At 41.7% G+C, this 26,318-nt stretch overlaps 1 protein-coding gene across 3 annotated transcripts in view; it reads right to left on the bottom strand.

The window, feature by feature from the left end:
• MAP4K5 (mitogen-activated protein kinase kinase kinase kinase 5) overlaps nucleotides 1-26,318 on the bottom strand; it is an 89,238-nt gene that overhangs the window by 41,304 nt on the left and 21,616 nt on the right. For 2 of the 3 annotated variants that reach the window (XM_074956550.1, XM_074956551.1), the window contains exons 3-7: nucleotides 22,177-22,234; nucleotides 5,035-5,125; nucleotides 3,794-3,858; nucleotides 1,576-1,631; nucleotides 93-140 (exon numbers count right to left, since the gene is read on the bottom strand). In XM_074956550.1, the coding sequence (XP_074812651.1) occupies nucleotides 93-140; nucleotides 1,576-1,631; nucleotides 3,794-3,858; nucleotides 5,035-5,125; nucleotides 22,177-22,234 (318 nt within the window). The remainder of the gene's footprint in view (nucleotides 1-92; nucleotides 141-1,575; nucleotides 1,632-3,793; nucleotides 3,859-5,034; nucleotides 5,126-22,176; nucleotides 22,235-26,318) is intronic. The other variant, XM_074956552.1, reaches the window with a different exon arrangement.

The following is a 26,318-nucleotide window of genomic DNA, read 5'->3' as shown; positions in this document are numbered from 1 at the left end:
ACGCAAAAAATTAATATGCTAAAATAATATTTGGAACATTTTAATGCATTACAAAGCATTAAATTAGTCCCTGCAGTTTTAAGTGACCTTACCTTAATATCTCTATGCATTTTGCCCTTCATGTGCAAATAAGCAAGACCCTACAAGTCAAAAATAAATCTGTAACTCAAGTTTGCCATGTTAACATACTACAAAACACAACATTTCAAATTCGATTTTTAACAGTTTAAACTCAATTTGTAGTTTTAATTAAAAAGTGAAAAAATGAACATTGAGATTTTGAGAAAAGGAGTCCATGGCTTCTGCTCCTCACCACTCCTGATTCCAACACCAACACATGTGCAGACTTTTTTAAACAAGTTATATATGTAGCTTTTTGTTAGATATATTTTTAGCTTCAAAATGCACCTCAAGAGGCGCAAGATTGATGACTGAAGCCAATAAAGTTTATTTACTTCTCAAGTCTAGAAAGATTTCAGCCAAAGTTTGCAATCCTGGGTGCCTAAATCCACATTTAGCTCATAAATAAAAGTGGACTTGTTTTCAGAGGTGCGTAACACTGGAATCTCTCACTGAAAGTCAAAACAAGTTCTGCAACACCAATTCTTCTTGCTAGCAAAATATTAGCTAAAAGGTTAGGAACAGAATTGCCCTATCAGATAAGTTTGTTGGCCCATTTAGTCTACAATCAGCCTCTGGCAGTGAACCAGTTCACCAATGTTTCATAGCAAGGTGAAAGTGTCTTCTATGGCTCCCTTACACAATTATATATGGATGTATAGAGCATGGATGGTAGAGTCCCTTCCTGACACAAAAATGTCATGATCAGCTTACGCAATGAAGCATGACGTTTCACTATCTATGTTGCGTTGGCTTACATTTCTATAAATAATTATAATAAATCAGACCAGAATTTTAGCTGTCCAGCCATAGAATTTTTCCCTCTACAAAACATTAGAATTCACTACCATAGATTGATTATACATCGCAAAATATTTCCTTTTATTGCTCAACTACTCACCCTCTCTTACTAGGAATTAACTGTCTTCTACAATGAGATTCAGAAATTTATCCTAAACGATGGCTGCACTGAACCATCATGTCAGTTATACAGTGTATGAGAACAGCCAGGTCAATCTAAAGCCTCAAATCTCCAAAGATTTATACATGATTAAAATAATTGCATTGAAATCAGTGGGACTACTCCTGGGGTTAAAGTTAAACATGACCAGGACTGGGGCTTAAGATTCTGATCCTGCTATACAGGCAGACTCTTATAGCTGTATAAATCCCTTTGCAGGATCAGGGCATATGGGAACTGACACATGAAATGCTGCATTAAAATTATGTAATAAAAGTATTTGTTACACCACATTACTGTAATATCCTACTCATTTATACTAATACTGGAAATGTGAAAAATGAATGTGTTAACCCTAGCCAACTGGTCTCATTGAAGCTGTATTCCCAGGTTTACAAATGTAAGTGACGGCACGGCACCTCCTTCTGAAATAGCTTATCTTCCTCGTATGTATCAAAAAGAGGCTTTGTTCTGTATCTACAGAAGTACAGTACCTGTAACGTTTCTCTGCATACATATGCAATCTGTAACTCTGACAGTGGTCCAGTTACTGAAAACAGAAAGAGAGAAACAAGTCTTTGGGTTGTAATGCACACTTTACATATACCACTGTAAAACAGTCAACAGACTAGGGTAATAGCCAACCTGCAAAAGTTCAAGGGACACTTTAATTTAAAATATAGTTTATTTCAAAAAAGCAAGTTGAAAGCCATTTTAGGTGCTACTCTGACAGTGTCTTTCTGTAGTTTTCCAGGCACATTTTTCATTATTAAATCAAAAGAGGGCTACTACCCGACTTCTCCAATATGAACAATGGAGGGAAACTGCTAATACAGGGGAAACAGTCAAACTGGGTGTACCCAAACCATCATCAAATGCACAAAGTAAAGAAGCTGAAAAAGAGAAGGAACATCTCCCATATCTCTCAGGTATAGTAATCCTGTGTAGTACTTGCAACAAGAGGTAAACATTTGCCAGAGAACAGAGAATTAAAACATTTTTCAGACAAATGTGATTTTTAAGTTGATGACAACTGCTTGCGCTCTTCATGGAGGTAAAAAGCAGCAGAGATCATTTCTGTTTGCCTTTTAAAATTAGAAATTCAGATCTTTTTACCCTGGATGACTGTGGCACCTGAAGATTGTTTAAAAACTTGCTTCCATCGACAGCTATTTATATTACACTAAATGACTGAGACATACATAGACGAAACAATATCTCTGCTTAAAATTCAAGAACTCCATCCCTTTAGTTAAGGTCTGAGAAAGCCCACAATCTGCTTTCCAAGACCTCCAACAAGCCTTCTAGCAAAACCAGTGAAGACCAAAGCTAACATACATGAAATAAAAAACAAGCAGAATTGTTTAGAAAATACCTTTTTAGTCTTTATTCATCATAAAGGAGAACAAAATGACACACCCTTTTTTTATCCTTTTAAGCTCACATTCAGGGTTCTCCTAGCAAAATTAGCTTGCCCAGATTGTTCACTATATGTTTAGCCTACTTTTACAGGCCTAACTTGTAATCAAATAGTACAGCTGCAATATGAGGACAATGTTACTTTAAGAACTTTGATTTTTACATTCCATGACTTACATGTTTCAATAAATGCAGTATTTATTACTTAATTACTTCAGTTATTAACATAACTTTTTGAATTTAAGTAGCTTGGGGTTTTTATTTTGTTCATTTTTTCAAGGAAAGGGAATAAACTACTCATCCATGTTAACATTTAAAGTGTTAAGATAAAATGTTAACATGGATGGGATGGATTACTTGAGGGCTTTGAAAGTCACATTTCATTGAGATGAACTTCTGCAATACGTCTCAGAAATAGTTTCCAAGCCTATTAAGGATAATAGACGTTGTGATGTCACAAAAAGGGGGCACAGTTTCATTAGGAAATGTTAATTTCTTAGCAAATGCCACTAAACATGATCATTTTCCAGTCACCTGTAACTAACTTTTCTCTCCCAGGACTGACTTCTCAGTAAGGACTGTTTACATGCAAGATTGAAGGGTTTTCTTCAGTCTTTTTTAGAGTTAAAGAGCAAAAATATCTCAAAGCCTTAATGCTGAAAAAAAAAAAAAAGTGTATTTTGTTCACTTCTCCAAAACTAAAAATAGCTAAAACATATTTCAACTTAGAAAACAAATAAACCCACAAGCTCCTCATCTCTTCATTCAAACCATGCATGAAAAATTTGAGTCCCCTAAAGAAGAATTTATCAGAAAGCTATGATCACGTGAAGATGGGAAAATAAGCTTTACATTAACTAGCAGTTTAAGGGTTAATTGTTCAATATAATATGGAGAGATTTAGGTACGTATTTCCATTATTTTTTAATAGGCATATGTACTCATCTCCTATTCATCACATTGGAAATATTCCTCCAAATACCCGGTTCCCAAAAAGGGCTCCATTTATTCCTATTTAGGATCTATTTAGAGTAGATGTACTTATTTATTTTGTAATGTTCAGTATAAAACAACAGGATATGAACACAATAGAATAGTCACCATGTTTATGAAAAGTTCTTGATCAGTTATGCGGAGACCTTAGCCAACGCAAAATAATTGTTCACTTGCAGCAAACGAACGGTAAAATGCCAGTGGATTGCCATTAAAATGACTCTCTATTGCTCTGTCATATTTTCTTTGCTTTCCACTTCGAAAAGATGCAAATAAATACCAAAATAAGTTTCAAAATACCATGGTAAATGTCCTGAAGTGATCCACCACCACAGTATTCCATGCAGATCCACAGCTTTTCACGGCTATTTTTAAAAAGTTAAACATAACTGTTAGCAGTTGACAGATCTATATACAGTAGCTGCAGTCAAAAATCATGATTTTATTATTTAACAGCTAGTTATTTGATTGTTATGTTTTCCATTTTCTTATCCCTTAAGGAATTCTAAAGTGCTGATGTATCACGAAATCCAGATATACATTTTGCATGTGTTTTAATACATACAAAGCAGGCTAGTAAATATCAATTCTCACTTAGGGTGAAACTCCTTATGTGTCAGATTCACTGACAAATTACTCTGTTGATCAGAACTGTAATATAATTGCCATAACCATGACCTTTTCCCTAAAATAAAGTTCATGTAAAAATACAACTGAGGCATACATTCTATTAACCAGGATAATTTTATGCTATCTTCTAGTTTCAAAGCTTAAAAGGAGGGTTCCTCAAAGATTCTACACCTCCGTTTTTCAAAGACATGTTGGCTTAAGCATTTAGCCATAAATCCAATTAAAGTCAAATTTGAGTGGCACCTTTCACTTTGAAAATGTAACTCCCCAAGCAATTTGGAGACCAGATCTCCTAGAACTGTGTAGCTAGGATAAGAGCCAGAATATGGAAAAGTGATAATATATATTCCCAAAGAGCTCACTGATAAACTGCAGAACTCCAGAGAAATGGAAAATATTCTCCAACTTTTTGTATGGTATTTAACTTGTATACCTGAAAACACAGCCAGCTGGCCTCACCTCTTCTTTCTCTTCAATATTTCACAGCTGTCGCACCACAGCCATGAAATCTGATCGTTACCAACAATTCAGATTTAGAATATTTACAAATCACAGCTACCCAGCTATACTTTTGTAACAGCAATACCTTTAAATAAAATACCAAGAGGCAGAATTCTTTGGGTAAGTAACTAGCCTTTTTTATTTTAAAAGTTACTAGAATTTCAAACCTCCCCACCAACTTGGTGGGAAACCAAAACTCCCAAAACATCAGGCTTTGAGGCTGGATGCATTGCAATAGTCTCCAGGGAGAAGGCTTCTGGCTAGCAGAGATGGTGCAATATTAGTCACTATTTTAAAAGGCAACTAGGAATCAAGGGACCAAATGAGAAGGGGACTGGGGCGCGAGGATAAAGGTGGTACTCCCTGTAGAGGAAGAGTTGTAGAAATGCACACAATTAAACAGGACTTACTTGAGATAGCTCCCAAAGTAGGCTACAATGTTGCAGTGTTTACATTCTTTAACCATATAGATTTCTTGCTGTATCAATGAAAAATCATCTCCTGAAAAACAAGAGATGGCATGGTCACGCCAACAACATACATAAAACACAGACCTATATGTAAATGAGGGAAGTGGGCACATAGTGACCAAGAGCTTGAAAAGGTCTGAAAACATGCACATAATTATGAAACCCCAAGCCACTGTATTTTGATATCGTGAGCTACAGCTCACTTCATCGGATGCATACTGTGGAAAACACAGAAGATGTTTTTATACACACACAGGACAGGCCTAACAAAGAAAATAACAGAACGCCACTAGCCGTCACCTTCAGCCCCCAACTAAAACCCCTCCAACGCATTATCAAGGATCTACAACCTATCCTGAAGGACGACCCAACACTCTCACAAATCTTGGGAGACAGGCCAGTCCTTGCCTACAGACAGCCCCCCCAACCTGAAGCGAATACTCACCAGCAACCACATACCACACAACAGAACCACTAACCCAGGAACCTATCCTTGCAACAAAGCCCGTTGCCAACTGTACCCACATATCTATTCAGGGGATACCATCACAGGGCCTAATAACATCAGCCACACTATCAGAGGCTCGTTCACCTGCACATCTACCAATGTGATATATGCCATCATGTGCCAGCAATGCCTCTCTGCCATGTACACTGGTCAAACTGGACAGTCTCTACGTAAAAGAATAAATGGACACAAATCAGATGTCAAGAATTATAACATTCATAAACCAGTCGGAGAACACTTCAATCTCTCTGGTCACTCGATTTCTGATCTCAAAGTGACTATTCTTCAACAAAAAAACTTCGAAAACAGACTCCAGCGAGAGACTGCTGAATTGGAATTAATTTGCAAATTGGATACAATTAACTTAGGCTTGAATAGAGACTGGGAATGGTTGATTCATTATAAAAAGTAAACTATTTCCCCTTGTTTATTCCTTTCCTTCCCCCCCCCACCGTTCCTCAGACGTTCTTGTTAAACCCTGGATTTGTGCTGGAAATGGCCCACCTTGATTATCATACACATTGTAAGGAGAGTGATCACTTTAGATCAGCTATTACCAGCAGGAGAGTGGGGTGGGGGGAGAGAAAACCTTTTGTAGTGATAAACACCCATTTTTTCATGGTCTGTGTGTATAAAAACATCTTCTGTATTTTCCACACTATGCATCCGATGAAGTGAGCTGTAGCTCACAAAGGCTTATGCTCAAATAAATTGGTTAGTCTCTAAGGTGCCACAAGTCCTCCTTTTCTTTTTGCGAATACAGACTAACACGGCTGTTACTCTGAAACCTGTATTTTGATAACTGCTGACCCTTTTATGAGAGTTTCCAACACATCATCCTATTCAATATCAGTGATCCATATATATCACTCTTTTCACTTTCCTATCTTTTTTACATGCTTTGCATGACACCAAAATGTTTCTTGAAGACCAGTGGAGACGAGCTGGCCTGGCGTCTAGAGGTAGCCTGCAATATGATCAGTTAAGACACTAGATCAGTTCACTCACTAGCCAGCAAGCAATCGGAGTGCTCTGGAAAGACAGCACTCAGAGGGATGGGAACACCATACAATGCTTTTCAGCAGCTCCTCTGGCTACTTTAGGAAGGGAACTAACTGGTTCTGTAGGGGGTTGTTCTAACTCTTCATTTGCGCGATGGGGAAGGGAGGGTGTATAGTACCAGTGATTCAAGAGCCCTGAAGGTAGAAGGAAATGGTCCCTCCCAAAAGCAGACACCACAAAAACTATTTTTTTAAATACTCCATTTCCAATTAATTCTGGGGGACAGAGTATTGCCAGCACAGCACTCTCGGTCACTGATGACCAAGAGAGGAGGCCAAAGTCAGAGTCCCAAACGCTGATCTCCTGGCTACAGGTACATTTTAAGATGATGGATCATAGCGGTTATATAAGTAGAACTATGCATCCTCAGCAATGTCTGTCTTGAACACAGGGTAATTAAAAAACACTTAATGCGGCTGTTCTCTGTCTTTGGTATTTCCACCATTTAAATATAAAGGGATGCTAAAAGAAATCTGTCCCATTATTTTAATTTTACAAAAAAGTTAAAAAAAAAAAAAACAAAAACAACAAACAACAACAAAAAACAACCAAGAAACAATAGAACTGTTTGCTTAATACTAGGTCATTCCGATGAACAATAATTTTAAAATAAACATTCCCATGCAGCATTTAGAACCCAAACATTGCAGCACTAAGGCTCAGATCCTCAATCAATGGGAGTTAAACACTTAAATCCCTTTGAAGGTCTGGGCCCAAAAACCTGAAACTGAGTGTAAACAAACATTAGACAGGTTGGTTTGATTTTCAAAGTCCAAGCTCAGAAACTTAAACACTAAATTAGAAGCGAGAATCTTAAAAATCCAAGGTGTTATTAGCAAGATGGGGGTTGGGGTGAAGAAGCAGCTAATTTACAGCATATGATTTCACAACACCCCTTTAAAATAAGGCAGAAATACTGATCTACATCATGGATTCACTTCAGATGTTCTTTTTAGATAAGGGGCATGAAGACGAGATATTCAAAACTTCAATTCTTCCCTATGTGAGAATTTTTAGTAATAAATCTTCACAGGTTTAGATCATTTATGCCAACTTTCACTCTAAAGACATTATAACCCTCTGTAAACAGGTTCAAAATGGAAAAGCTGACTGAAACAGTAGACAGGTTACAGGCATGTAATTACATTTAAGAAAATATTGTTTCTAAATGAGTATTAATAGTGTTCCCCAAGTATATTACATAAACTTTTTGTACCTTACTGCAATCTAAAATGTTGACACTACAAATTAATATCTATTTGTCTTCTTTCCTAAACAAAACAAGCCCCGTAGTCCATCTCTTTAGGTTGCTCTGCTCACAGATTTTATTCAACAATAGCATATCATGATATCTGCACGAAGGACCTGGTCCAGCTCCAATTAAGTCAATGAGTATCTTTCCACTTACTTCAATAGGGGTTGGATCAGACCCTAAATGATGGGGCACCAACATTACTATGGCCACTTTCTTGCAACGGAAACCAGGAAAAGAGGGCACAAAGGGGCTGGTGATGGTGCTTACGGAAGAGTGTGATTGGGGGCCTAATTTTGGAAGGTAAATTTTAAATGCATGTTCTGCAGCCAGATGCTTCTTTGGCAACAGATGCTCATTTAAATTCCAAGACAAAACGACATTAAGATGGAGTCAGGTTGAGAGCACATATCCATAACAAGGGTAAAAAGCATTACAGGTATGTTGCAGCCTAGCATTACAAACCCAGGAAATGAAGAGTTAAAGTTACACTTAAAAGAACTGCACAGTTAAGTGACCCAAACAACCTTAACTCTGCCCTGTAGTGACATCATGTAACAACGATGATGACTGAAGGTATCTGTACCCAGAGTTTAGATTAAAAAAAAAAAATGGCTTTAAAAGACATCAGGGTATTTTTTCTTTGCTCTTCCATGGTGCCACTACATACAAAGTTAAGGCTACAGCAAAGAGCAAAAGCAAAACATACCAACCCTGAAGAGGAAGGTTCTTTGAGGGGTTTTGAAGACACCACCAGGGGGTATTTCCTAACAACTGAGACAAGGCACAGGTATCCTCTGAAGAATGCAAGCAAATGGGAAACCTTCAAATACAACTGGCCAGTTCGAATAAAAGATATCCCAAAAGAAGAGCTTTAGGAGACTAGAGTGTTGGGACTCCCCTCATCTATCCTACACGCTGAACCTAAGCAATAATACTTAGCAAATGTATTGAGTGAGGCCCACATGGCTATTCATCAAATTAGCATTGATATGGCCTGTCAGGTCACAGCAATCTGAAATGCAGCCAGACAGCTATTTAGACATAGTCCTATTGTTAACAGCATTGCTCAAGGAAGTGGTGTGAGGTGAAACAAGAAGTGGAGAAGGCTGTCTAATAGCCTTAGTCTGCTTCAAGTAAAACCACAAGGACTTTTGAATGTTGAGTATATGGAGAAGGGCCTCACTGGGGTAGGAAAGCAGGCATAGAAAAAACATTGGCAGCACAATGGGTTTCTGGGAAGGTAGAACTCAAAACGTCACATTAGAGAAGACTCTTCGAGGTGCCTGAAGCCAAGCACCTGGGATAACCATTCTTTTTTGTTTATACATTGCAAGCTAAATAAATATAATAAAGTAGTTTCTATAAACCAGATGATCAAGTTCTGCACACATTTTGTACTGTACAGGGGAGTTACCCCATGATTATATTGAATTTTGGCATGAATTCATGCACCTGCCTAAAACTATTACCGTGAACAGAATAATTCTGGGTTTGAGTCAGGTGGATTAATTCACTCCAGTTTCTCTGACAAATTTTCTACAGGAAACTGTTAAAACACTTATGTGTAACAGACCGGAGTATTTCAAAATTAATGTCATTTTTAAAGAAGGTCAACATCAAATCCAAAAGAGTAAGTCTGAAGGAAGAAATCAGCACCAGGAAGGCATTAACTTTCGCTAGATAATGTTTGCAGTGTTGTTATACCCTTGTTGGTTCCAGGATACGAAAGAGAAAGTGCTGAGGTAATATCTTTTACTGGACCAACTTCTATTGGTGAAAGAGACAAGCTTTTGCACGTCACAGAACTTTTCTTCAGATTATGAAGCTCGAAAATTTCTCTGTCACTGACAGAAGTTGGTCCAATAAAAGATATTACCGCACCCACAGTGTCTCTACAGATGATAATATCAGTTCTCCAGCTGTTTGCATCACATCAAATGATGCCAAATCCCTTGTTAACAGAAATGTCCTCACTTCAGAGGTTGTCACTAACTACTGTCTATTCATGAACAGAGACTTGAATATACATGGCACTTTTATTTCAACGAGATGATCAAACAAGGTCCCAGCCCTAAACACCTCACAATCATAGGTAGCAGCCTGAGTTGCCCTTACAGAGACCTTGCTTAGCAAAGAGGGTTTTAGAAGGGATCCAAAGGAGGAGGTAGGAGGTGCTTGCTGAATGTTGAGAGAGGTTGTCCTGAGTGTAGTGGACAAAGAGAAAAACTGTGAAGAATGGAGCAGTAGGGAAAGACACTTGGCTGGAGTACACAGAGGATAAAGAGAGGTCATATGTAGAACTATAAAGGGAGGAAGAGGTGGAATTTCAAAAGAATAAGGGAATTAGTGCAGAAGTTTAAGGGAGAAAAGCAGAAAAGCTGCTAGAATAATGGAAGAGCAAGAGGCTCTAGGTGGCAGTATCTTGGACAGACTATGAAGAGGAAAAGATGGGGAGGCCAAGATGAACTATTCCTTAACCTCGTACTGGAATGAAGAAAATTATCAATACCGCATGACAATAATACTTGCTCTCAACATTTCATTTGGAGGAAGACAGCAACCAAAAATACGAACCTGATTTTAAGCAAAGTAGCTTGCAAAACAATTTACTTCTGGTTTAGTCATCAGAGACCACTTCGTGCTAAACAACATGTTATCGGAAAAATGTACTTTCGTCTGCTCATATGTTTGCAATTATAGGTTATGCAGCATGCCGAGCAAAAAGCCGGTTTGGGGAGTTGTCGTAAATCATGCAAGCAGCACGGTGACTCACTGCAGCTTGCTAACATTATGTAATTGTATCTATAGAGTTAAACATACAACATACAGAAGAGAGGCTGTCACAGTATAAAGTACTTTCCCCAGATCAAAACTGGTGGTTGAACTTGCTCCATTTGGCTCAACAATCTGCTCTTCTCCCTGCCAACTGTGCTACAGAATAGACTATTATAATCTGTCACCATATCACCTTGCGCTGCGATCCCATCCAGAACTCACAAGCTAAGCAAGTTAGAGCCTCTCCAAGAATCACTAAGGCCCATCTACACTAGAGAACGGTTCCAGTTGCAATTAAAGTTTTAAAATTAGCCTAACTAGCCAGTATTAGTTCTCATCAACCATCCTAGATCTGGTGTTGGTCCATCCTGGATCCACATACACAGAGCACACACCTCTTTCAAGCAGAGGCATAATGTCTATGGTTTACAGGGTATATTCGCTCTTGATCACATTTTCATTTGTTCCACTGCCCTGCTATGAATGGTACCATCCTGTGTAAGGAGCCACTCATGCACCCCGAGAAGCCACGGATACACCTACACCCTTGCAGCCGCTCCTGGACTGACTCTGGGTCACTGTTTATTTTTCAGAGATTCCCCCTGGGACAAATAGATAGTTATTGTTTTAATAAAATAGTATTTGCATGATCTCAGTGCTGCATCATGGGATTAGGGGTGTATGTGCGAAGAGAGAGATGGGATGGACAGAGCTGAGAAGAGCCACAGCAGCTCTTGGGCCTGCATGCAATTGAGAGGAAAGGGGTTTGACTGGGTTGCCAAAGACATCACTCCAGATTTGGGCAGGAGCACTGGGAGACCAAAATGCACCCTGCCAGCTAGTTTGCCAGCACTCCTGATCTATGCTAACACCGTAAACTGTAAGCTACACAAGTTAGGAACCCATATTAGACTTGCTGGCAGAGGGGTAACAAATGATACAAAGCATGTCTTCAGGTCAGAAGCAGCTACACACAAAATAGCTGCATAACATTATTTGCCTCATGGGTGTTATCTATTTGGCCACAAGACACCAGTGTAGACGGGGCTTCAAAGGTGCTGGAAGAAGTGGCATTTGCAGAACCAGTGTGCCAGCATCAAACTCAAGGCAGTGAAATGCAAGTGAGCAGTTTGCACCATTTGCAGCCGTTAAAGATATCTCTCGTGTTTTATCAGTGTAGGGGTCCCCTGGCTAAATTCCAGCTCAGGAAACAACTAATGACTTGAACTCTGCCATTTTTCAAGTGTTTGTATTTGAACAATTAGAGCTCCCAGAAAAAGCAAGGGAAGTGTCTTGGGATAAGTTTTATAACAATTCCTCTCTGTATGCAAACTCCACAGCAAAGCTGCCCAAGGTACAATATCCAAACCTCACTAAACCCCTAGAGAAATTTACAGAGATCTCCTCATCCCATTCAATATTAGGAAAAAAATCATTCCAAATCCAGTGTGTAAATCCAATCAGGGGTCTGATCTGTGCTGATGACTGATATAGGTTTCACAAGGTGCAGATTTTTATTTTAAAATGGAATTTAGTGCTTTGATCTCCCCTCCCAGAGATATGTGCAGATATCTGGCTTCTGATTGGTAACCACATTGCTCGTCATCTAAGCTGACATAAAATCTGTTTAGAACTGATCAATACAGCAGCTTTAACTTTTGCTCTGTGTAGAGCAAAAGCTTGTCTCTCCCACCATCAGAAGTTGGTCCAATAACAGATATTACCTCACCCATCTTGTCTCTCTAATACCCTGGGGCAGACACAGCCATAATGATGCTGCATATATCACCCCCTTGGACAGGTCTAGCTTTCCAGAACCTCAGTGCTGTATCCAAGGTTCCCTTCGTGGGCCCTCTAATGTTTAGGAAATTTGCAGGATCACCTTGTGCCTCTCACTCCTATGTAAGGCAGCTACACTCTGGTCCTGGCTAGAGGATGGGTGGAGCAGAATGAGACTCTTCCCAAGGGATAAAGTCAAGATGTGGTTGTTGTTGATGGAGGAGGAGGTTGTCTTTGGCCTGATGGCCTCCATCTTAGAGTTCCTTCAGAGCGGTGAGACACATAATCTCTCTGAGATGTGGTGATCCCTGTCAACCCTTCCCCCTGGCTGTTAATTAGCTAGGGAGCAGCCTGCCACCACCCCTCAGTGGGATTATTGGAAGGAACTGCATGAGGCAGTCAGTTTGAGTGGCTTCAGGGACTCTGCCCAGGGAAGCATCAGTGGGTGGGAGGCTCTGGGAGTGTAACACAGCCACCCCAGCGGAGCTCTCTCCTCCTGGGGATTTGCAGCTGCTGGGCGCTGGCAGGCCAGAGAGATCAGCTCTGGACTCCATGTCACAAATATTGCTGGGGCTAGGATCAATTAGTCTCACCTCAAACCACTGGATCCCATTACTTCCCTCCCTCCTCCATATGCATTCAGGCCCCTGAACCTCGCACAGCCATGGAACAGCGGATGCTTCCCACCCCAGTCTGCCTTCTTCCCAAGTCTCATGCTTTCGGGTCACTGTTGCTTTCCATTCTGGTTTCTGAACTGTCTCATCCCCAACTTTCCTCCCAGTTTCATCTTGTCCTCAATCGCTTCTCATGCTGCTGCCTTCTTGATTTCATTAATTCTGTACCAGTCTGTGATGGGGTGTGTTTGGCCTCCGAGACACCCTGCTGGGCCCCACGCTCCTACAATCCCTCCCGCTCCCCCAAGAAGCAGCGAGCTGAGCAGAAAAGAGCAGCAAAGGAGGGTTCTCTAATCTTACCTAAAGAAGAGACTCCAAAGCACCCATTTTGGAAACCACAGACCCAGTCCTCCAAGGACTAGAGAGGCTAGCAACAGCCAGTCGGGCCTGCTGGCCCAGATAAAAGGAGCTGCCTGGCCTTAGGAGGTCAGTTCCCACCTGGGACGAGAGGGGCAAGGAAGGACACTCCTCTCTGGGCAAAGGGACCTGAGGGACAGCCAGAGTTTGTTTTCTGGCTGAGTTTTGCATAGCTGGGTTTGCAGGGAGAGAACCTAAGAACCTTAGTACTGAGATAACGGTGAACCTACAGGGTCCAGGTAGGAAGAGGCTCAAGGAAGAAGCAGCAATGAATTGAATCAAGCATTACATGGCTGCCGTTTATAAGGTTCTTGGGCTGGAGCCGATATTAGTGGTGGGCCCGGGCTCCCCTCCTGGCCACACAAAGTGGCATAAACCCCAAGAAGGGGAGGGAACCTATTTGGGAGCCTGAACAAAGGGCTGAATTTAAGTGGCCCAGAGCCAGGGCTGAAGACCCTAGTGAGAGCAAATAGACTGTTGACTGACTCTTTAACGCCCTGGAAGGGTGTCATTCGGACTGCAATATCACTCCCAGCCAAAATGAGGCACTCAAGAGGTGAGTGCCCCTTCACACAGCCAGTAAAAGGTTAAGCTGAGAATGGAAAACATATAACCGAGACACACAGCTACCTGACATAAGAATAGTTAATTATGAGAACACTGTAGAAAGATGCATAATATGTAATAATCAAAGTAATAAAATGACACTAGGTTTCAAGAAATACGTTTCACAGCACTTGGTATTTTTATTGCATTAATTTAAATTGTGCATTACCGCATGCCTTCTGCATCACAAATAGCAATTAAAAACACTATGTTGCTTCTGTTTTGCTTTCTATATATCCTGAAGAGAGGTTTGTTTGTTCAAAAGCTCATGAATATGGTACTCATGAAACTGAAGGTTACGGTCATAGAGATTAAGGCCAGAAGGGAGCACTAGATCACCTTGTCTGACCTCCTGTATATCACAGGCCACCAACCCCACCCAGTGCCCCAAACTAACCCAACAACATAAATGAGACCAAAATATTACAGCCCATAGGAGACTAGACCACTATGTGCCAGAGACAGAGAATAGGAGGGACCGAGGGCATCAGTGCTTGAGGCCCCCACATGCCAGGGAAATGGTTATACCCAGATAAGCCTGGCAAGTGACCCACACCCACATGCTGCAGGGAAGGTGGAAAAATCCACAAGATCACTGCCAATCTGACCTGGGGGAGAATTCCTTCCTGACCCCATATATCGTGAACAGTTAGACCCCCGCCTATGCAAGAAAGAATGAGCCAGCCAAGCCCTTGAGAGAGAGAATGTTCAGCGCCAGTTCAGAGCCCTGGCCCACCCTGACAATGAACCACCTCCAACCATATCGATCAACTTGCTTACACGACACCTTACTCGAACGCGCCCTCTCGCTCAAACTCCTCCAGTATGCCCCTAAAACTGCAATTCAAGTTCTGGGTGTGTCGTAAGCGAAGAATGATCTATCAAGTCAAATTGCACAGTGATCTTGTTTAGTGAAATGATATCTACCAGGGTTAGAATGGGACCAGACTAAGAGTCAGCATTTGAATCCAAGTGTCAGAAGTGAAAGGCTACAGGGCCAACACCAGACCACTTCATAGCTCATGAAGCCTTTAAAAAAAAAAAACAACAAAAAACAACCTAACATGGTCACACACTACGGACCAGATTCTTAAGTACAGCGAGGTTGCACTCAGCACAAGGTGGTGGTGGAGAGTTAAAGGTAACAAAGTCATTTTCATAGTCCTCTGATCTTGGGGACTGCCAGGGCCAGTTCAGCCACATGTTAAATTAAAGCAGTCTCAGGGTTGCTCCTACTTACACCATCTGGTAATGGCCCCCTAGGGGCTGCTACACAGCCAGGGATTGCCAGAGTATACAATGGTTGTTCCAACAATATCTCCTCACCCTCTTTCAATCCCCAACATGTTCCTTATTAAGGCAGCTTTCCAGCTCCTACATACTGCAGAATGGGCCAAAGAGGCCAGAACAGTGGTTGAGGATCTGGCTGTAATAGTTCAACAGATATGATCAAATATTAAAAAGAAAGTGACTTCAGAACATGAATCACAAAGTGCAGAAACTAACATTGCAAACACAACACCCTGTTCTGACTTTATGAAAGCCAAACACCACACGTGTGTACAGTTATTTGCTATGGCAGTAAAATCTCCGAACTTCCAACTTCAATCAACATAGTACAAGATACATCAATAGTCCAACTTCAAATACAATAACTAGCTTCTTTTGCCCCAAACAGAATGTTTCTACAAGAAAAATAAAGACATCAGACCAATTCTCCCTAAACCAAATGAAAACCAGCAACTAGATACTTCAGTAAATTTGTAAAGGGGTCTATTTAGAGCATTACAAACGTAAGTCAAATATTCCCAGTGTTTTTATTTAATGGTACAGCAGTATTTGCAATGTAGATTCCCATTAATTTCAAAAGTAATTTTTACTGTATTTTCCTAAAGAGAAGGCTCTGCAGAGAAGAATCATACTGACAAATAATTGTCCTTCTGCATCTACTATTCCATCAGTTCATCTGCTAAACCCATACAAGGAAGTGGCTTTTGTGTTTCACATAATTTTGGCTTCTGCACAGGTCTCCTGAAAATACTGAGTACAGTGAGAATTAGTTTCTGAAACTGAGCTGGCTCTCAAGTTATGTGAAGCATTTGAACTCAGTGAATATTGGGAAATGTCACTAGTGTGCCAGAATGTTTTTGGCTAAATGCTCTCCAGAGTCTGTGCCAAAAGAAGTGAAAAACACTGTCTAGTCCAATTTTATTAGTACGGTCTAAGTAACGGGTAGCTGAGCTAGCACATTGCATAGAAGGTCAAACAAATTCAGGACTGAAGCCTTCTAAACGGGGGGATGAAGGCGGGGGTTAGTTTCCTTTGTTTAGAGGAAGGGGACAAGCCCAGGTGGAAGAAGAGATTTAACAATTCTGCAACCTTAGTTTTACTTCCAAGTTTCTTTTGCCTGCTAATCCAATTACCACCATTAGATTGGTAATGGGAACAAAACACAAACCATTCCCATCCTAAAATTAAGCAGTTTCTTTCTCTGGGTTGTCTTCTCCATGGGTCCCATACCACAGTGAGAATTTCTCAGCTACCACCTGATTTTGGGCAGCCTTTTTTCACCTCTGATTCAGTGCACATGGCTGGAAGTTAAAGCTAGACAAATTCAGACTGGAAATAAGGCATACATTTAACTGGGAGAGTAATTAACTTTTGGAACAATTTACACAGGGTCGTGGTGGATTCTCCATTGTTAACAATTTTTCAATCAAAATTGGACGTTTTTCTAAAAGATCTGCTTGGGAAGTTCTCTGTCCTGTGTGATACACGAGGTCAGATTAGATGATCACAGTGGTCCCTTGTGGCCCTGGATTCTATGAATATATAAATCACTTGCTCCATCATTCTTTGTTTTCCTCAGTTGCTTCCTTCCTCTTCTCTGAGGTCCCCTATTATGGTGACCATCCCTCTCAGCTGAAAAGGACTGTACAGAACTCAAAGTTAGCCAAGCTCCTTCATTTCTCTAGTGTCAGCAACATTCAGAATTTTTAACAGCACATTATCAATCTCATCTCTAGCTGTGTTCTCCGGTCTAAATGCAAAGACTTAGCCCCCTACCTCAACCACCAAATGTTCCATTCTGCCTACTTAGATACTCAAATGTCTTCAACGCTGTACTGAAGATAGCGTATTTGCTACACTCTGGGTTTGGGTTGAAAGGAGTTGTATTCTCTGCAAGAGCTCCAAGATTAATTGGAAGAGTTTCTCGCATTGACCTGATGCCAGGGCTGACAGTACTACAGCCTGACTACTGTTTAATCTGAAACACCTCTAATATATTGGACAAAATCCATTCAAAACTTTCAAAATAAGTAAAAACTTTATATAAATACAAAATCTCCCCCAGAGCCAATGCAGAGATTTTTAATAAGATGAGTGTGATATGTTGAGACAGCCACGTCTACCTGAAAGAAATCTGATGAGGTTCAATAAGGATAAGTGCAGGGTCCTGCACTTAGGATGGAAGAATCCAATGCACCGCTACAGACTAGGGACCGAATGGCTAGGCAGCAGTTCTGCGGAAAAGGACCTAGGGGTGACAGTGGACGAGAAGCTGGATATGAGTCAACAGTGTGCCCTTGTTGCCAAGAAGGCCAATGGCATTTTGGGATGTATAAGTAGGGGCATAGCCAGCAGATCGAGGGATGTGATCGTTCCCCTCTATTCGACACTGGTGAGGCCTCATCTGGAGTACTGTGTCCAGTTTTGGGCCCCACACTACAAGAAGGATGTGGATAAATTGGAGAGAGTCCAGCGAAGGGCAACAAAAATGATTAGGGGTCTAGAGCACATGACTTATGAGGAGAGGCTGAAGGAGCTGGGATTGTTTAGTCTGCAGAAGAGAAGAATGAGGGGGGATTTGATAGCTGCTTTCAACTACCTGAAAGGGGGTTCCAAAGAGGATGGCTCTAGACTGTTCTCAATGGTAGCAGATGACAGAACGAGGAGTAATGGTCTCAAGTTGCAATGGGGGAGGTTTAGATTGGATATTAGGAAAAACTTTTTCACTAAGAGGGTGGTGAAACACTGGAATGCGTTACCTAGGGAGGTGGTAGAATCTCCTTCCTTAGAGGTTTTTAAGGTCAGGCTTGACAAAGCCCTGGCTGGGATGATTTAACTGGGAATTGGTCCTGCTTCGAGCAGGGGGTTGGACTAGATGACCTTCTGGGGTCCCTTCCAACCCTGATATTCTATGATTCTATGATTCTATGATGTGAGCTGCTGCATTCTAAATAGACTGCATCATTGAGGCCATGTGAGCAAACACTTCAGAGAATAAAGAAATACTGTAATCCAGCCTTAAAAATAATACCCCCACAAGGTCTTCACCAGCAGCCTGTGCAAGCACCTCCTAAGAAGGAACTCATGTTAGCAATGGTTTGTAATCATCTAAAAAACTTGAATTGAAGTCACTTGCCTGAGGCAAGTCAGGCTAGCAGTACAGTGAAATTTACAAAGCTATAATCACCATTGCTAATTACAGTAGTATTGTAAGCAGCAGTGAAATGGGTCACGTGGTTGTATGTTTCACTCTGCTACTCAAAGTGAAGTGCACAGGCAGGGACAATCCCTAGCTTCTGAAGGTTCTTTCCCTCCCCACACCTCCCTCTAACAGCAGAGGATTAAGTCCCTGCCTCACAGCTTTCCAAGCAGCACATAAAAACATACAAGCATCTGGTCTATTTCATCTGGATCAGGAGCAGAAACCTAAGGGCTCAAGGGGGGCAGCTTTACTGCATTCATAGTAGGCAGAATCCACCCCACTCTTCCCATTAAAAAACATTGCCCTGCCTTCTACTAGCGCTACATTGATGACATCCTCATCATCCGGACCCATGGAACAGAAGCCCTTGGAGAATTCCACCTGGATTTCAACAATTTCCATCCCACCATCAACCTCAGCCTGGACCAGTCCACACAAGAGATCCACTCCCTGGACACTACAGTGCTAATAAGCAATGGTCACATAAACACCACACTATACCGGAAACTAAAAGTCACAATATTACACCAAAAAAACCTTCAAAAACAGACTCCAACGAGAGACTGCAAATTAATTCCAATTCAGCAAACTGGACACCATTACTTTAGGCTTGAATAAAGACTGGGAGTAGATGTGTCATTACACAAAGTAAAACTATTTCCCCATGTTTATTTTTCCCCCCTACTGTTCCTCACACGTTCTTATCAACTGCTGGAAACAGCCCATCTTGATCATCACTACAAAAGGTTTTTTTTCTTTCTTGCTGGTATTAGCTCACCTTAACTGATCACTCTCATTACAGTGTGCATGGTAACACCCATTATTTCATGTTCTCTGTGTATATAAAATCGTCCTACTGTATTTTCCACTGCATGCATCCGATGAAGTGGGCTGTAGCCCACGAAAGCTTATGCTCAAATAAATTTGTTAGTCTCTAAGGAGCCACAAGTCCTCCTGTTCTTTTCGCGGATACAGACTAACACAACTGCTACTCTGAAATTTGGCCTTTAACTCTCTCACTACAGGCTGGCAGTACCTGTTGGGCCTCATCTGCCAATCCACAAGCCTTGTGTTTGACAGCAGAACCTGTTCTCTGCAGTAAGTGTGACGCCCCCAGCTGAGGTTACGATTTAGGGTACATCAGCTGAGGGTGTGGGAAGAAAGATTTACTGCCTCTTGATGTATTATCTAAAAGAAAACGTGGGTGGATAAAGCTGACCAGAATCTATGTATAAACTAACATTGACTCGGTTTTCCTCTCCTTTAACATCACATAATTAGAAAGAGCCCTAGCTGCATTTTACACGTGTAAACAAGAACTTCCTATTTTGCCAATGAACAATTGCGAGTAGCAGCACATAACTAGAGGCCCCAACTGAGGTCAAGCCTCCGTTGTGCTGGGCACTGTATAGACACAAAGTATGAGACCGTCCCTATGCCAAAGAGCTTACAGTCCGAACAGAGAAATCAGCAAGAGTTGAGAGGACAAGAGGCACAGAAAGGTGAAGTGACTTGTTCAAGGTGACACAGCAAGACAGAAACAAAACTGGGAAAAGGACCCAGGTCTCCTGGGTCCCAGTTCTCTACCTCTCCAATATCTAAGCAGGTAATTAGCTCTAGTTTGGGATAAATGGGCTCCGAGAGTGCGACTACTAGAATTAAGGTGTTTATGTAAAACGATGCAGGGGCTGAGTCAGAGCCACAGCCATTGGAATAGAGAGTTCTAATCATCCAAACCTAGTCAGACATGCGCTGAAGACTCAGACTTTAAGGTCAGAAGGGACATAAAGAACGGCCATACTGGCTCAGACCAAAGGTCCAGCTATCCCAGTATCCTGTCTTCCAACAGTGGCCAATGCCAGGTGTTTCACAAGGAATGAACAGAAAATCATCAAGTGATCCATCCCATCGCCCATTCCCAGCTTCTGGCAAACAGTGGCTATGGATACCATCCCTGCCCATCCTGGCTAATAGCCATTGATGGACCTATCCTCCATGAATTTATCTAGTTCTTTTTTAAATGCTGTTATAGTCTTGGCCTTCACAACAACCTCTGGCAAGGAGTTCCACAGGTTGACTGTGCGTTGTGTGAACAAATGCCATCTCGACCATCTAGCCTGACCTCCAAGAAGGCCTTATTGATTTTTAAGATGGGTTCTGCAGACAAATACATTTTAATTTCTAGATATCCATTGCTCACAACTTGTGGGTACCTTGCAGTTAAAAAAGAAATATCCAGGAAACAACAAACATAAAATCCACATCTTACTCACTAGCACAAGCATGTGCTATCTCTCTCTCTGTCTCACACACACACACTCACTCCCAGCCTCCCCCCCACCCCACTAAAGTCTGTACTCCTTCCCTGAAGAAGGCCACAAACACACTTTGGTGTAAGGGAAGAGCACATTGCAGAGTTGCAGCCTTCAGCAAAGAAGGTCCTGCATCCCACACAAAACATGGGGCAAGAGATCAGGCTGAGCAAGTTGTGGAGTGACAAACACAGAAAGGATACGTGGAAGATAATTATAAGGAGGGATTTGAAAGTGAAGAGAAAGTGAAGAGGGGAACAAAAAGTGGGATATTAACACTGCGCACTCAGGGGTGATACAGATTACATTTTGGGAGAGGAGTTGGAATTCTCTCACACTCCAGGAATAGGTTAATTGTCTCATCCCAATTTCCATTGTGGACACCCTTCCTGATTTCACCTCTCCTTGCAGGACTTCAAGGTCAGTCTTCAGATCAACAGGTATCCTGGGCAATGACTTATCTTCTCCTGCACCGGGATAGGGTGGTGATAGGAGAAAATCTACAGCGCTCTCATCAGCCCAGGATAGAAAAATGGCAGCACATTAACATGCAGGGGTGAGAGAGACTGTCTTTCCTAACACAGCTAGATGGGTATTAGCCAATTCCCTCAATCTGAACTTGCACTGCCCCTTACCTCTCCGCTCTCACACAATGACTCACGCAGACCATGGGAACCGAGGAGGCTGCAATCAAAGGAACTGGGACAGGAAGTCATCGCTGCCCAGAAAAGCATCCCTAGCAGGAAGCTTGGTGGAGGTGAGGGACAAGAGGGAAAGGACGAGAGAGATGGAAGGCAGCAACACTGCCTGTTCCTCTCTGCCTCTCCCGTAGAGTATTTTGGGGGGGGGGGGGGGTGTGCCTGCAGGAGAGGTTTGAACACTAGCTCTGTAAACAGACATTAATGTACAGGCTATTCTGTAAATTTGGGGGGGGGGGGGGAGAAATGCTTCTTGCCTTTAAACTAATAAAACAAACCGTACTGTTATAAATTAATAGCTGATAGATAAAATAGATAAGAAAGAAGGAAAAACAACAAAAAGGAAATAACCAAAGGTAATCGTGTACCATGCTTTAAATAATTCTGCAGCGTTTCCTGAAACCTAACCACTGAAACTACTGCAACCACCATTTTTTCAGCGAATGGTAATAAAATGCAAATGCCCTATTACTGCTGTGTGAAAACAAATATACGGGGAACTGGCAGTGTTTAATGACAGAGTACGTGCCTCCCAACAGTACTGGGAAAGAATGCAAAACTTACCTGGCTCTAACTTGATAATTTTTACAGCAGCCAACTCTCCTGTATGAAGATTTCTGGCCTAAAATAAGAAAGTTAAGACATATTTAATCATAATGCAAGGGCATCGGACATAGCCTTATAAACAATGGCCCATTACGTAGTGAGGCCTTGTATTATAGTACAGCACAATGCAATTAATTGCAAGCCCTCTGGGGCAGAGATTGTCTGTTTCTATGGTTGTACAGCTCCAAGCACAATGGGCCCTAATCCTGGCTGGGGTCTTGGGGTGCCACCAGTGTGCTAACATTTACCCTAATCAAGCTCAGAAAAATACAGTTAGTATTATTGCAACTGGTGCCTCTACACATTCATGCTTGTGGGATGTACTCCTCAGGGCTGCTGCGGTGGGACCCTTCTGGAGCCTGTCTGGACTGCACCAGCAGCCTCTTGCAGCACCAGTCGGTCAGAGGTGAGGTTATAAAGGACTGTGCAGTCCCCACTCCCTCATTTCCTACCACTAACCCCCAGAGCGTTGTGTAAGCAGAACTCATACGAAGAGGGGAAGGTAGATGAGCAGTGAGACTATGCAGAGGCAACATTCTTAAAATAGCCACCGTTTCTCATAAGTAACCTTAATCTTCACTCCGCGGCAGCCTCTGCGTTGTCCTGCTTGTGTGAGTCTAGCCAGCAGTTCAGCCCTCAGGGAAGGTAGGCTGATGAGTTCTAATTAATCATGGATCACAGAACTGCTCTCTCATAGTATAAGATCAAGATGCCAAAGTTAAGAGAGTAGTGCTGCACAAAGATGTGATTAGAACCCCAGGGATTAGCCTTGCAGATTTCTATGATGGAAACATTTCACAGGGATTTCATTAATGTTATCTCAGCTCCAGTAAAGTGAGCACTAAGTCACGCAGGTGCTGTCACCCTTGCTAAGGTATATTATTTTTGACGTACAGCCTAATTCACTTAGGCAGGTGCTGAATGGGAGTGGCATCTCCCTTCCACCGATCATCCAAAGGTTACAAGAAATTTACTCCTAATTGTTTTATCCCCATCCAAAATAGAAACACACATTTCTCTGGGCACCTTGGATATGGAGTGAGGTTACAGGAGGAATCTGGGAAATAAATCACATGAGATAGATGAAATTCGGACACTGCTTTTAGCAAGAACTTAGGATGAGGATACAGAGCAAGTTCGTCCCCCTGGAATGAGGAGAAAGGAGGATCAACCCTTGAAGCACACAACGCACTCCTCCCCCAGATTAGTAATGCTGATTTTAACACTAGGAGGAATAAGGAGCAGTAGCCCAAGGACTCTAAAGCTGAATCCCTCATCTTTGTCAGCACCAACTCAAGGTTCCATGTCAGGACAGATCCTCTAACCTTCAGAAGACAACAACCAGCCCTTTCAAAATCTGGACTTTGTCAGGCAACTGGAGGTCGCAGAACCATCCACTGCAAGTGACACACTGAGATGGCAGACAGGTGCAGCTCGACTGAAGACAAGACGACGCTGAGCAAATAGCCCAAAAGAGAAGATATGGAGGCGGAACATAGATTGTTATCCACTGCCCACAGAGGAAAACTTTCTCCACTTCTGAGAGTAACCTTTCACACTGACTGGCTTTCTAGAGCGCAGGAGAATCACTTTGCACTTCTACAGAGTGAATCAGCGCAGAAGTAGTCAGTGTCGAAGCCAAAAGGTAGAGTGACTTGGTCAGAATACAGGATAAGGGTCTTCCTGACATTGCAGGCCTGACAATACCATTAGGAAATATGGAGATTCTCATTAGAGACCAAGGGCAGATTTGCTCACACTGTGACTTATGAAGTGCTTACTGGTGTCCCCAGAGAGATGGCTGATCACACATAGTGTTGGCTTTTCCCTCTTTGCTTCCAGCTGTTCAATTGCATTTTTTAGAAGTTGAAACACACTATAGCCTTTCCCGATTCTACTTTTCCATGTAAGCAATAGCTGCCATTGCTACAGGGATGTTATGCAAACGTCAAGTAGATAGGATGCAGTCTGCCAACCTTCTTTGGCATTCTGAAAATACCTGGCACTGATTCACAGCTTTTAAGACCAAAAGGATCATTGTGATAATCTAGTCTGACCTCCAGCATAACACAGACCACAGAACTTCCCTGAATTAACCCCTGCTCAAATCCAATAGCTGTGGTTGAACCAAAGCAGATCTTTTAGAAAATCATCCAATATGGATTTAAAAAATTTTCAGTGATAGAGAATCCACCACAACCCTTGGAGTAAGTTGTTCCAAATGGTTAAATTACCCTCACTGTTCAAAATTTGCACTTTATTTCTAGTCTGAATTTGTCTAGCTTCAGCTTCCAGTCATTGGACTTTTTTATACCTTTCAGAGTAACAGCCGTGTTAGTCTGTATTCGCAAAAAGAAAAGGAGTACTTGTGGCACCTTAGAGACTAACCAATTTATTTGAGCATGAGCTTTCGTGAGCTACAGCTCACTTCATCCGATGAAGTGAGCTGTAGCTCACGAAAGCTCATGCTCAAATAAATTGGTTAGTCTCTAAGGTGCCACAAGTACTCCTTTTCTTTTTATACCTTTGTGTGCTAGAATAATAATAGCGGGCTCGTCAGATTTCTGTTAAATTACATAGATTGAGCTCCTTGAATCTCTCATTATAAAGGTATGTTTTCCAGTCATGCTTGTGGCACTTCTCTGAATCCTCTCTAATTTCTCACCCTCATTCTGGAATTGCGGACATCAGACCTGGACACAATATTTCAGTAATGGTTGCATCAGTGCCAAATACAGAGGCAATATACTTACCCTACTGCTACTTGAGATTTCCATTTATACATCCAAGGATGGCATTAGCCCTTTTGACTTCATGTCGTACTGGGAGCTCATGTTCAGCCAATTATCTACCATGCCCCACCCCGGCCTTTTTCAGAGTCTCTGCTTCCCAGGATAGAGTCCCCCAGCCTGTAAGTAAGGCCTGCATCTTTGTTCCTAGATGTACAACCTGACAGGTGGCCATACTGAACTGTATATTATTTGCTTATGCCCTGCTTACCAAGCAATCCAGATTGCTCTATATCATGACCTGTCCTCTCCATTATTTACCACTCCCCCAATCTTTGGGCCATCTGCAAACTTTCAGTAATAATTTTACAGTCTTCCACATCATTTATAAAAATATTAAAAAGCACAGGGCCAAGAACCAAACTCTGCAGAAACCCACTAGATGATTTCGTGTTTACAACTGCATCTTGAGACCTATCAACTGTTAACCAGTTTTTGAACTATTTAATATGTTCCATATTGACTTTGTATTGTTCTATCTTCTTAAGCAAAATGTTGTGAGGTACCAAGTCAAACACCTTACAGAAGTCTAAGTATATTACATCAACAATATTACCATTATCAAACAAAAGTGTAATCTTCACAAAAAGATATCCAGTTGGACAAGATCAAAAATAAACGACTTGCCCCCCCCCCCCCGTGGATCTGTCTGTATTCATTTGTCTCCTCTTGTCTTGTACTTAGATTGTAAGCTCTTTGAGGGCAAGGAAGTCTCTTTGTTCTGTGTTTGTACAGCACCTAGCATAAGGGAGTCTTGATCCATGACTGGTTTCATCAGGAATCATAACATTCAAAAAACAGTAGGAGAACACTTCAATCTCTCTGGTCACTCAACAACAGATCTAAAAGTGGCAATTCTTCAACAAAAAAAAACTTCAAAAACAGACTCCAATGTGAAGCTGCAGAACTGGAATTAATTTGCAAACTGGATACCATCAGATTAGGCCCGAATAGAGACTGGGAGTGGTTGGGTCATTACAAAACCTAAACTTAATTTCCCCAATACTAATTTCTCCCTACTGTTACTCACACCTTCTTGTCAACTGTCTGTAATGGGCCACTCTCTTACCACTTCAAAAGTTATTTTTCCTCCTTTGGTATCCTGCTGTTAATTGATTTAACTCATTAGACTGACCTCAGACTTGGTAAAGCAACCCCCAAACCTTTCACATATTTATACCTGCTCCTGTATTTTCACTCCATTCATCCAATGAAGTGGGTTCTAGCCAACAAAAGCTTATGCCCAAATAAATTTGTTAGTCTCAAGTGCCACAAGGACCCTCGTTTTTTTTGATCCATGACTGGGGCTGG

This window comes from Natator depressus, chromosome 6 (genome assembly GCF_965152275.1).
Source record: "Natator depressus isolate rNatDep1 chromosome 6, rNatDep2.hap1, whole genome shotgun sequence".
Taxonomy (NCBI): domain Eukaryota; kingdom Metazoa; phylum Chordata; order Testudines; family Cheloniidae; genus Natator; species Natator depressus.
Note: the sequence above shows the minus strand (reverse complement) of the source record. Positions and strands in the feature narration are given on the sequence as shown.